The sequence below is a fragment of the Micromys minutus genome, assembly GCF_963924665.1.
Source record: "Micromys minutus genome assembly, chromosome: 3".
Classification (NCBI taxonomy): Eukaryota; Metazoa; Chordata; class Mammalia; order Rodentia; family Muridae; genus Micromys; species Micromys minutus.
This window is the reverse complement of record NC_137972.1, coordinates 75,040,200-75,053,674: the sequence shown is the minus strand read 5'-3', so window position 1 is coordinate 75,053,674 and position 13,475 is coordinate 75,040,200. Positions and strand designations below refer to the sequence as shown.

Here is a 13,475-nt window from a genome sequence, read left to right as displayed (position 1 = left end):
GGAGGATAAAAAATCTTAGAGGTGACTTGGAATGTGTTTGGGAAAAGCCAACTACAGTGTGAGGTGGGGGCCACTCTTGTACCACAGTGCACCTGTGAAGGCCATCTGAGTACCTGGCCTCCCACCCTGTTTGACATAGAGTGACTTCTTCACTGCTCCCATGCCAAGCTAGATGGCCTACAAGCTTCTGCACACCTTCCAGTCTCCACCTCTTATCTCTTAGTAGGAGACCTGAAATTATGGACACACAGTACTGAATATGGCTCTGTGTAGGTTCTGAGGATCTGAACTCAGATTTTTTATGGTTGTGTGCCACAGACACAAGCTTTACCCACTGAGCTACCTCCCAATCCCACTTTTAGGGTGTCAAAGGTCAAGGACACTTCACATCTTAGAGTTTAGGAAGAACAACCTTGAACTTATTGTCTCATGATGATCCCAAAAGTTGCATTGCTATGGTCTATCTGGCAGACAGATACAAGTCCTAAATCAAGGATTCTCCAATAATGACTACCAAAAATGCTTTGGACCAGGATGACCGGAATCCTGAGAGCAAAGTCTCCTCTAGTGCAGGTCATACCCATATGGTGGACATTCTTCTTGATGTGACCATTCCAAACCAAAGTACAAAGTCCAAACAAAGACTCCAGGAAAACACACATGAACCCCTTCCCACTCAGAGTAAGGAATATAATTATGGTTGCTAACTTGATGCTAAGGATCTGTACTGAATCAGTCAGTCTGGGGTCCCTTGCTTATTTAAGCAAGGATAGCCAGCCTTTCAGAAGACAGAGACTGGCAACAGAGCTCAATGTGCTGTTCATTAACTCTGGACAATGGAGCCCTTGAGCCATCCACTTGAGTCAAAGAACATCTTTGTGATGAACTGCTTCCCAGAACTGTGCCATCAAATGCCAGATCTCATTGGCACACCAGTAAGTGGATAAACTTTGAAAACATGATATGAAGTCAACGAAGCCAGATGTGTGAGTCTATCCATCAGGAATAGCTAGAATAGGCAGAGTCGTAATGATGTTAAAGCAGACAATGGAATCAAAGTTACGGGAATGACGAGGAGAATTGCTTATTGAATGTAGTTTCCCTTTAGGATGAGACACTCTGGGGGTGGATGATGGTGATGGGTGACAACATTATTAGTGCTTTAATATCCCTGTGCTGCTGCTGCTGAAAATGACAAATATGGTAGGTTTTAGGTAGACAGAGGAAAGAGCATCTTTAAATCAAAACCTTTGCTTGACATTAGTAGGAGCTCCAGGTCTTTTCATATGACTGATTCAAAATTGTCCCTTTCCCTGCCTCTTTTCCTGTCATGTGCCTGTAGGACCGTATATTACTGTACACCCAGGAATCCTCAGGTTGGAGCTCAGTGGGTTTTATGGCTTGGAAAAAGGCATTCAGAATCCTCCCAACAATGTGAAGTACCTACAAATTCATGAGTCGCTCTTCAGTTTAATCTTCTACTCTCAAGATTAATCAACTGTTTAAGTTGGGTCCAGACTCTTAATTAAAGCTGTCAGCTCCCGAAAGTTCATTTTCTGAGCCCAACTCTCTGGTGAGAGACTGCAAGAGTAGAAAATTCTAGCACAGATAGACACTGGGTGTGACTTTGAGTGTAATCAATGGAACCTAATGTTTACAGATCAGAGCAGCACACGTATCTCACTAACTATACACCTGTGATTTGTCTATTGGGAAACAAACAGTTAACAAGAAATTTTTAAAATTTCAGGCTGCGGTTGTAGCGTAGTTGGCAGAGTATATCCTAGCAGGCATGAAGCTCTGGGTTCAGACACTAACACGACAGAAATTAGTGTGTCGTACACTGCAACCCAGCACTCAAGAAGTTAAGACAGGAGGAGAGGGGGTTCAAGATCAACACAGGGTACCATAGCCTAGGCTGTGTGAGACCTTGTCTCAAAAATTAAATAATTTAGAAATAAAGTCTTAAAAATCATTTGCTTCTGATTCAGAAGGTGAGCAGAAATTTCTTTTTCATGTTTGCTGGTTCTTTTTCTCCAAAGCTGATCCAACTTTGAGTAGTTTTGAGTAGTTTTGTTGTGTTTTGATAACATGACATCTCTCTCTCTCTCTCTCTCTCTTCCTCTCCTCTTCTCTCTCTCTGTCTATCTCTCTGTCTCTCTGTCTCTCTCTCTGTCTCTCTTTCTCTCTCTCTCTCTCTCTCTCTCTCTCTCTGTCTCTCTCTCTCTCTCTGTCTCTCTCTCTCTCTCTCTGTCTCTCTCTCTCTCTCTCTCTCTCTCTCTCTCTCTCTCTCTCTCTCTCTCTGGTCTTAGTTACTGGTTGGGGAGATCATCACAGATGTGCAGGAAACACATTCTAAACTGCAAAACTTTCAAGCGGCCCAACTTTGTCACCATTACAGCTGAGAATATTGTAGAGAGATTAAACTAACACTTGCCGTTGCTTACATTAGGCCTTGGTTTAGAGGATTTCTGGAATGCAAAGTGCTTTTACGGGGGAGGTGTGTGCTATTATTGTTCAATTTGGGTAGTCTAAGCACATATGATTTTGTAATTCACTTTGTGGATTACTTTTAGAAAAATTTTCACCCAATCATCATGTTCTGTCCCTCAACCCAGCAAGTATTAGTTTCTTTTAGTAACATTGGGGGCAAAACACAATCAGAAAACAAAAACAAATTCCTTATGGTTTATTGCTGCCTTCGAAAGCTGGATACCTTCATTCTCCCTGTGAGTGATGCTCTGCGCTAAGAATTATTGGAGCACAGTGTCTGGAATGGGTGTAATGAGGGTGCAACATCAGGTGTGCAGACTTCCAGGATGAGAGTCTAACTTAGTTCACTAAGCTCCCAGGCAAGACACTCCATGAGCTACAGAGGGAAACAGGACTGGGCCCCACCCTCTTTATGTTAATAAATGTTATGTTATATTAATAGTCACTACAGGGAGAGAGCACACATGCCACAACATGGAGGCACACAAGAAAGACTGGGGCAAGTCACTGAAAGTGAGAAGAACATTTAATGTGGTTTCTGTAAGGAGATGGACAAGGCTGGGTAACAGACTAGATTTCTGTCAGCCATCTGGTATAGAATCTGGTCCTGATCACCTCATATCTGGCCTTAAGAGTTATTATGCAAAAGAATGATGACCTTTAGCAGGACCTCCATAAATGAGGTGTTGGCATGTGGTCTATGCCATGGCTGAGTGGCATTTGAAGGTTACATGCCCATGCAGCCTTGAATTTGTTAACCCTAGGCTCAGTTAAGCCTAGGAGGGATGATATATACAGGGATAGCAAGACATCAGAAAATGCCAAAACATCTGAATATGGAAAATAAAAGGCAAGGTTATTTATCCATAAGGGACACAGGCTGCAGTGGGTCCAGAAGCCAGGGAAGCTGAAACTGAAACAGAAATGCAGACCTTGGCCTCTCAGTTGTAAGAGGAGGGGTCAGACTTTGAGATGATGGGAAAGATGCTGGGATGAAAGCACCTGCTCTCTAAGAGAAAGAAAGGATGGCTGAGGACGGAAGTTCAGGGATGTTCTGGGGGACGCCCAGGTGTCTGACTTGGGGTTAGTATGGAAGTGGACAGAGTATGCCGGGAAACACTAGACCAAAAACGATAGTCAAACAGCAGGCTCTAGGCTAAAGACAAGTCCCTGCTCCACATCCCAGGGGATGTCGGTAATAACTGGGAACATTTTTTATTATTATACCTTGAAGATGAGGAAGAAGTTTACTGTTAGAAAGCAGTAGGTAGAAGGCAGGGTGTGACAGGTTGCATGCCTTTCGTCCCAGCAGAGATTGAGGCAGAGGCAGGGGGATCTCTGTGAGCTCAAGGCCAACCTGGTCTATATAGGACAGCCAGAGCCACACAGTGAGACCCTGTCTCAAAAAGAAAAAGGAAGTCAAGGGGTGCTATAATATACAGATAGCTGTCCCACCCTAGCTTAGCCAACAAAGAGATGTTCTGACTGAGTGTTCGGCGTGTCAAGGGCAGGGAGTCCTGAGTTACAGGGAGGATTGATAAGGAGAGCACAGGGTTTGATGGATGGCTGAAGTCAGCAGGAGTCTGTGTTCTCTGGGACCTGCCTGAGGCAGTAAAAGAGAAAGACTGGGAATTGGTAAATTATTTGGTCCCTCTAAACCTGTCAGTCAGGGGCTGGAGACAGAGGAGGCAGATGTTGGTCTAAGTACACAAAGATCAGGTAGGCAATTTCAAAGCTCTTTTGTAGCACAGTGACTATGGTTAACAGCATATGTAACCAAGCACAGTGTCTCACACCTGTCACCCTAGCCACTCAGAGACTGGTGCAGAAGGATCACAAAGCCAAGGCCACCTGGGCAACATGGCAAGATTTAGCTCAAATAAGAACAACAACAATATGTACTTGAAATATGCTATCATGCTGATCTATGTTCTTACCACAAGGAAAATAATTATAAGAGGTAAGGGATATGTGAATTATCTTAATTGTTTTATAATGTATACATATATCAAAGCATCACCGTGGATTTGATGGACAAACTCTGTCTTCAGTAATCATGGGTGAGTGACTGTAGGCCTCTCCCACAAACACTCAAATCCTTTACATAAAGTGGTGCGGTATCTGCCTACAGCCTATGCACATCCTTCCATTTACGTTCAATTCATTTCTGCTAATCTCTAAAACTACATACATGCTAGCATATACTGTTTGGCTACCAACAAGAAAAAAGTCTGCTCAGCTTCAGTAGACATGAAATTTTGAAGTATCTTTTTATCCTAAGTTGTTGAACCTACAGACATAGGACCTGTGAACACAAAACATTATTCCCAGTGTGTGTGTGTGTGTGTGTGTGTGTGTGTGTGTGTGTGTGTGTGTGTGTGTGTGTGTGTGTAGGTAGGTAGGTAGGCAGGTAGGTAAACTGGGAACTTAATAGGAAGTGGGGAAAGAAGAAAGAAAGAGAAAATCCTTGTGATATCCCTAAAACAGTACTTCACAAGGGCAGGAACTATGTGTTCAGCTTTACCAGTGACCCCACTATGATGTTATATTTTAAAAATGTTATTGAATGAATGATACTTAAAAGTTAAATTAGATGTGGCATTCTCCTCACCTGGAGTCCTTGTAAGTTTGCTGAAATTCCCCATGATCGGTTTGCATTTTGAATAAGCATCGTTTTAGATTCTGATAAAGGCAGAGCTTTCTCTAAAACCTATTATGTCTTCTGCATCCCCTTCACACACACTCCTGAGCCTTCATCAAAGACTTCATAAATATCCTGCCACTTTAACCCATTTCTTATGTTTATTTACATCGTCATCCATAGGTTGGTGATTTCATACATAAATATAATGCATTTAGATCATATCCACCAGCATTCTGCCCCCCACTCCAACTTCTGGCGACCCCCACCCATCGCACACCCTCCCGATTTCATGTTTGTATTTGCTTGTAAGTCTTTTTGTCTTTTAGACGGTCTTTCCCGAGGGAGATGCAAGTATGCCCATGATTCCCTGTGCTGATGATTTCAGAAATGCCTCTAATAAATGCTTTCCTAGTGATGGGTTTGTGGGTTTTGTAAATAAGTACATGGCCATGACATCATTCCTCTGCTTCCTGGATGGTCTTGTTTAGGACCAAGTTGCATTTTTAAAGATAAGTCTATTTTAATGTTTAAAACTAAAAAAAAAAAAAAAAAAAAAAAAACAGTATTCATAGATGATAAGAAAATTGGTTATAGAGGTGTAAGAATTATTGGTTTGGGGAACATTAGTATGGTGATTGGCTTTGCCAACTTAATACAAACTAGAATCATCCAGGGAAGGGGCACTTCAATAAAAAAGACCTTCCATCAGACTGACTTGTGGGCATGACTGTGGTATCGTTTCCTGATTATGATTGAGAGGAGGGCCCAGCTCACTGGGCATAGCGCTACCCATGGAAAGGTAGGTGGTCCAGGGTTATATAAGAAAATCAGCTGAGCAAGCCACAGAGAGCCAGCCAGAAGGCAGAGTTCCTCCAGGGCCTCTAGTCCCTGCCTCAGCTTTCCTCCAAGACCTGGGAGCTGTACAAAGAAATAAGTCCCTTTCTCCACCTGAGTTGTTTACAGTGAATGCTTTCTCACAGAAACAGGATGCAAACTAGGATAACCAGCTAAACCAATTTGATGTCCATTTTGCTATCCACAATAAGGTGCTCAAATTACTTCTTCCAAGAGTGTTAAGCAACTATTTCAAACCATTTACTTAAATTCTCTTTGATAATGCTTTTTTTTAAAAAAAATCACATATCATTTTTTCCATGTGGTATTTCTAGACAACCTCTTCTGTTTCATTAACCTCTCACTAGTCTTGAACTATCACTTTAAATTGCCACATTTGACTTTCTATCTAGCCCAAGAACTCTTCCTTCCCCGGAGGAGATCAGCTTTGAGGGCTGGGATCTGGGTGAGATGCAAAAGCACTGTGATAAAGGCCCTGGGGTCAGCCAGAGGTGATGCAGACAGGGACCTGGGAGATGTTTACCAGAAGCCAAATCATAAGGACAAGATGTCTACCTTCCAAGGAAAGTGGTGAAACTAAAAAAAAAAAAAAAAAAAAAAAAAAAAGAATGAATTAATTAATTCATTAATTACTAGATATTGAATTATAATAGACAGTAAGATACTCTGTCATAAGGTCTAGGCTTAGAAAAGTAAACCTTGATGGTGGAGAAATTCTGAATAACCTCTGGCTGCCTCTAATTATCTGCCTATTAAATAGAGTATTTACTGTCATTTACTGCATTTCAGCAGATCCTGTGTGTGCACGTGTGCATGTGTGTGTGTGTGTGTGTGTGTGTACATATGGTGAAAATATATGTATAAATTCAGTGCACTGCTCTGCCATAACCTCTTCCTAGAAAATTCTCCCTTAAAGATAGTTTCCCTAAATGCATAGCTTCACTGGAGATGTTAACTCTTTGCTGTATACTAACCTCTTCTCTGAAGGGCTCCATCGAAGCTTTAAACTACAAGTACAAGACAAAATACCTTCTTAATCACAAAGCCTAGAAACCTGGGGGATTTGTAATGAACAAAAACACTTAGACATATCTGACTTTTCTACAACACAGGCACAAAGTAGAGAGCCAAGGACACATGTCCATGAGTTATCCAACCAGTATAATAGCAAGATAGGATGAAGCTATGTGACCAACGAACAGAATCTGACAACTGAATAAGAAACGGGTCAAAAGTCTTGAGCTTTTCAAGAGCCTGGTCTTCAAAACAAAGAATCCCATTTACTCTTCACTTCCCTCCTACCCCTCTGCTCTACACAGCAACACTATTCATGTTATCTATCCTGCCTCTAAAGAGTACATCATTACCACATTTGGCTAGGGGCATGGCTGAGTTAATCTTGTTGCCACTATTGAATTGCTAGTGTCTTCAGTTTAGGGTAAATATGAAGAACAACATCTCACCACCTGTGAAACAAGGCAAGAGAGGAAAGTGAATGAGTCACTTGGCCCAATAGCTACATTGTACTGAATCATGTCATTATGTGGGCTAGCCAAAGAAGACTGCCTTCAAAGTGGTCTATTACCAGTCTTAAATGGGTGCCTCAATTTGAAGTGTTCAACTGGGACACGAGAGGGTCTGACAGTCCCAAATCCTGGTAAAATTCCTGGGCTAAAGCTGAGACCAAGACATGGCCCTTTATGGAAAGTTCAGAATAAGATGTTTTCTTTTTGTAGTCCCCCAGGTGAGCTCTGGGGTCTCCTGGTGATTGAAGAGGGCTTTGCAAGGAAGAGCTGTGTTTATAAATAATGCATTTCCTTTGTCTTGCAGGAATTCTGGAGGCAGAGGTACAATCAGATCAGCTGTGAACAGCTTACATAGCAAATCTAATAGGTTTGTAAATTAGATTTTGTGTTCATTTGTTTTTGCTGTAAGGCAGCTATTAATCTGCTTCTCCTCTTTGCTGGATGGTGCCCTTCTTACTTAGCAAATAGATCTGTTTTATTTCTTTGGTTTTGCATTTCCTTAATCACTTTTGAGGGGAGCTGTCAATGGGAGATCACATGAAATGGTCCATGGGGCTAGAGAGGTTGCAGAGACGGGAAATACAGATGGGTAAAAGTTACCTTCTGGAAAAGAGCCCACCCACTTTGTAGAGCTTGAAGTACCACCAACTTACTTGTAACCTGTATTTTTGCTGAGCAGTGGAGCCCCTCAAGCAAGCTAGGACTTTAATCCAATTTCATTGTAGTTGATGGCTTGTCTGGGAATTGAGATGGGAATAAAGCATTGGAGAACTTTGCTGAGACATCTTAAAATATGTAGGGAGTCAACTAAGTAAGGTTAACTCTAATTATTGGATGTGCACTCTAAATCCTGAAATAGCACTCTTACAGAGTATGCCTGGAAGCCTTTGGGACAGTCCTTGGCTATAGGACAGAGTGGTGCAGAGAACTATGTAGATGCTTTGCAAGGCAACAAATCAGATTCACTGCAGACACATCTAATTCTCCATTCTCCACAAAATGTTGAGTGCACCCAGCTCTGACCTCTGTCCCAAAGCCCAAGCCTAAGGAGCAGGGAGACAAGGGTGACACCCTAAACATGAGCCAAGACTACTGTTCAAATTGATGTTCTTGTTTAACTTCCTCAATGTTCTGTTTTGATACTGCTGGGAACGGGAGGTCCACAACATTCAGAGGCCAAATTCATTATTCTTCCATATTTTTTAGGTCTTTTGACCATATCTGACCTGTAAAGTATGTCTGATCTTGACCCTGTGTAACTGGAGTGATAAACTGCTCTCACCATCATTGCTTCTGCAACTCGAATGGCCTCAACCATACGGCATTTTACATGAAGTATATCTTTTGGCTAAAATGCATACATGGCTGAAATAAAGAAAGCCACATGTCCCTATACTTCTCTCTGTCCTACTATGGAAAAAATGTCCCCTTTTGGAGACAGGTGACCCTGCCTACAGAGCCAAAGTCTCCATGGTAACTTGAGGAGGTACTGCTAGATTGAGTCTGAGAACTGAGCAGCCTTGGGAGCCAGGTAGCCCTAGATACAATGCTGAGTTTTCTAGGTGGGGCTTTAGACAAGTAAATTCACCCTCTGGGTCTTAGTATCCCATTCAATTAGCAGCATCTTAGAACTACTGAATATAGCCAGCTTCTGAGCATGATCAGACACTTGCTGCTGTCACTGGATGTATTGATAGCATCAGAGACTGGTGACTGAGGGTGAAGTTCAAGAGTTCAAAGGTGAAGCAACTTAATCCCAAAATGTACCTATAGTGTTTGAGAGATGCCCTGGGTGCTAGAGGGCACATTCATGGAAAAGAACTAATCTCCTTCAGTAGTCCAGATGGCTTTGTATATAACACACAACATGTGAATTGTGTAAACAGAGTTTGTTCCCGTGAATAGCTAAGCTATTGCCTTCATTGTATAGACCTAAAGGGACCTTGCCATACTGCCTACCAAGATAGGCATAGCAGTGACATGCAGCAGCAAAGCTAGCTATGTCAGATAGGATAGCTAGGACTTAGGACCAGAATGTTATCGTAAACAGTGCCTGGATCCTTCACTTCCTTTACTGCCTTGTACGCAAGAGAAATCTGGACATCTCACCTACAGATTTCTGAGCAGGTCCCCACTGCACGCCTTTGTGATTCCATAGCTCAGCAGAAGTTTTCTTCCTGAGTGTGCTTGATGCCATGAAAAATGCCCAGTTTCTGGGGAGTATTGCCAGGGGCCAAATCCATCCCAAAAAGGAAGATATTTCTGCTACTCACTCCTACTAATGTTAGATGCCGGATGTGACAGCCATACTCACAGTTCTGAGTTTACTTACACATAAGTAGGCACTAGGTACCAGGGCTGGGAAGATAGTTCAGTGGGTAAAGTGCTTGCTGCACAAGCTCCAGGAGATGTGCTCAATCTGAAGGACCTGTATTAAACATAAACAAAATTAAAGCCAGTTCTAGAGGTGCACACTTGGGATCCTAGCACTTGGAAAGCAGAGAAACAGGTAGGTCTCTGGAGCTGTCCAGATAGTCAGTCCAAATGAACTGTGGAGCTCCAGGTTCAGTGAGAGGCATTTCCTCGAGAAATAAGATAGAGAAAATTAAGGAAGATACCTAAAAACCTCCTTTGGCCTCCACAAATACACACACACACACACACACACACACACACACACACACACACATGTATGTAGAAAACAGAGGGGATGCAGCCACACCAGCCCTCCAAGAGTCCTGGGCAGTAGTAAGAAACAACAGTAGCCCTTTAAGAACTCTAGAACCTTGGAGCCCAGCATGTTTCTTTTAGATGCCTTCTTTCTATAAAGATCTCTCCATGACATATCCAGCTTCCTTCCATAAAACCATAAAATTTTGAAGTTTGGGCTTCCTGTTTTCTTCCACAAGTTTCCTTAAACCTGTGTACTAGATAAAGTACATCAGCCACACTCTGAATCCTTTCATGGTCTATCCTTTGCAAAGCTATGTGGTCTATCCTCTTCATAGCTACAAGACGAGTGCTGAAAAGCAGAGGAGGGGAGAATATGGAGAGATGGAGGTGAGCAGACCGGCCAGGTGTGCCACACAGTGTAGACCCTAAAAGAATTCGTTCTTTGCCTGCATAAAGCAAAACAGAGTATTGAGTTCAGGCATTGCTAGCAGGACTTTTGAACTTGGTTGTTCCAAGATAAATGTAGAGGACAGAGGAGTTTGGTTTGAACTCTCAAAGGCAATAGCATTCGCATTACAAATGCACTTATTATTCTAACAGGGAGAATGTGCTGCCGGCTTGACAAAAGGAACTTGGGACGTGACCCACATGTATCTCTGTGCAGTGGCAGGGGGCAGGCTAGCTTCTAGACTGGCTTCAAAGATATCAGTGTAGCCTGGTTTCTTAGAAACCTACTAACATAGATTCCAAGTGTCTGAGTTCAAAAAGCCCTGCTGTCCCTGAGAAAGACAGAAAGGTAGTTTATAGCCAGCATTGTAATCTGCTTCGGGGACACAAAGCCGGCTAGCTCCTCCCTCCCTGACAAGCTTCTTAGGATCTATTCTAAGGTCAAATTCAGCAAGTGGTTGTTTTTTGGATACTTGCTATGTTAAACTGTTACTAAGTGGAGAAATGGGTGAGTAAAATCCCCCACTTGAAGTCTAGTAAAACAGGCAGATAGAAGACTGATAATCCTATCACAGGTGGGTGTTTTTCTATCAGCAAAAATAGTGATGGGGAGACCAGTGACATGGCACGGTTGATCACAGGTTCTTGTCCTCTCAGCTTCACACACACACACACACACACACACACACTCAGATAATTTGAAAAAGTTTCAAAAGGAAGGAAGTGATAGGAAGGAGGGAAGAAGGGTGAAACTACAGGCTATAAGAACTTTGACCTATGTGGGCTTAGCTGTCTTTATTAAGTATGTGGCCCAGCATGTATTAGTTTATATTTCTCCTTGTGAGCGTTCTTCACTGTAGCTAAGAACGGAAACCATCCTGTCCTGGCAGATAGTGCCTGTTTCCCTCAAAGCAGAGATGGGAGGGAGGGAAGAGCAGTTTTAGAACTCCACTCCCTGTTTCTAAGAACCAATGTCTGTAGGCTATTCCTGGGGAGGGAGCTCTTGATTTCTAGAAGGTAAATAGACTTCCCTTCTCAGGTAATAATGGCAAATTTGCTTTTGTGAAGTTTACATTCACACCCGTGCAAATACAGAACTATTAGACTCGTCATGGGCATGCTCACAGAACGTGTCTACTTTCATGTTTTTCCCCCTTCCAGAGCTGAAGTCGTAATAAATGGCTCTTCGCCTCCAGCTGTTACTGACAGAAGTAATGAAAGCCTTAAGCACAGCATCCAACCAGCTTCGTCCAAATGGAGACACAACCAGACGCTTTCTCTGAGGATCAGGTATTGGTCACTACGGAACAAGAAAGGGGCAGGCCTGGCCTTCTTTACCACAAGCTGCAAATCTGCTGCTTTCTGTTATTTAGGAAAGTCAGGATAGAAATAAAATGCATCCCTCCTGAGGAAACATGTTTCATCTTCAGCCACATGTCGCATGTGGATATGTAGCCATTTGGACTCCACAGGGTCCTCAGTTTAGGCCAAGAACTCTGCTTCTAGGTAGCACTGGTCATAGGTGCCTTTCTCTGATACAAATAGTTGCTTCTTGTTTGTCTCTATCTGGTATTTGTGTCCCCATTCTATGACAGTCCCTTACCTGACTGCACCTCCCATGGCCCATATAGAATGGAATCCTACATCCTTACCACCACTAACATGAGAGCACATGACCACAGATGAGAGACAGAGCTGACCTGACATCTGGTAGACCAACAACAGAGCGACCTGTCTAAGCCAGAGGAAGAAAGCTTTGGTCCTGCCTTGGTATCTTTAGATAGCAATCATCCTTGGGTGGTGGACATGGAAAGGAATTATAACTTTAGCCCTTGGAACTTTAGGTTGAGATGCTGTTGTGATGGACCTAGCAGATGCTCATCTCTAGGCGTTGATCTGTGTGGCCCTGGGGCTGCTGGCATGAATAGACATGTTAGGCAGAAAAATACAAAAATAAGCAAAGACAACTCAGTAGGGTGTTCACACCGGACAGTACTATATCTTGCCAATACTCGAAGCTAAGGAGATTGCACTGAAGGGAGTTATTCATCTTCTAAGGGGTCCAAGAAAGCTACTGGAAAAGGCTGGCTTATAGCAGCATGTTTTGGAGGATACATAGGAGCTTGTCAGGTGTGCCATGCAGAATCCTGCATGTGCAGGGTCTGAATATGTGGCAGGGGATGTGACAATATGAATTTGTGACAAGGGATGAAAGAGAACTGAACAGAAGATAGAGAATGGGGGGGGGGATGGGAACGAGGCAGCCAGCAACACATGAGAAAGAGGCTTGATGATCCCGCAGGGCAGGCATCAGCATGCTGGAGCAAAGGTGACAAGCCACATGTAATATAGCAGGAGGCAGGGAGTTGCCACATCCAGTGGCTCTACCCACTAGCTCTAGATGTTTTGTGGGGACACTTAAAAGGGCACAAGACCAAAGAGTACTGACATCTGGGAACCCAAGAACTGAGAGGCCTGCTGAAAGAGCTGCCACCAGGGTCGCCCTTTCTCAGCACCTCTTTTGGGGCCACATAGGTGAGACGCGTCCCTGTTGCACTGTCCTAACAACCATGCCATTTCATCTGGAACTTGGTGGAAATGACAAGACAGATGCACAGCAGCAAACCCCACCAGTGTGTGGCTAAAGCCACATCAGTTATTCTCCCTAGATGGTTCTAGAAGCCAGTGTTCTGAGTGCTGCCCCAGCACTCTGCTGGCTTCTCTAGGCTCCAGGTGTCCCTGTGGCTGCATCACCCTGACATCTATCTCTTCTGTCCCCTCATCTGAGTCTGTGTAACCTCATCCTCCATTTTTCACAGGTCCCTGGACTTGGAGCC

The 13,475-nt window shown here is 43.3% G+C and overlaps 1 protein-coding gene across 2 annotated transcripts in view; it reads left to right on the top strand.

Moving 5' to 3' along the window:
* Positions 1-13,475, top strand: part of ST8SIA2 (ST8 alpha-N-acetyl-neuraminide alpha-2,8-sialyltransferase 2) — a gene marked incomplete at both ends in the record, with an annotated part of 68,064 nt that overhangs the window by 28,982 nt on the left and 25,607 nt on the right. The window contains 2 exons of one of the 2 annotated variants that reach the window (XM_080913666.1): positions 7,823-7,885; positions 11,800-11,928. In XM_080913666.1, the coding sequence (XP_080769792.1) occupies positions 7,823-7,885; positions 11,800-11,928 (192 nt within the window). The remainder of the gene's footprint in view (positions 1-7,822; positions 7,886-11,799; positions 11,929-13,475) is intronic. The other variant, XM_080913667.1, reaches the window with a different exon arrangement.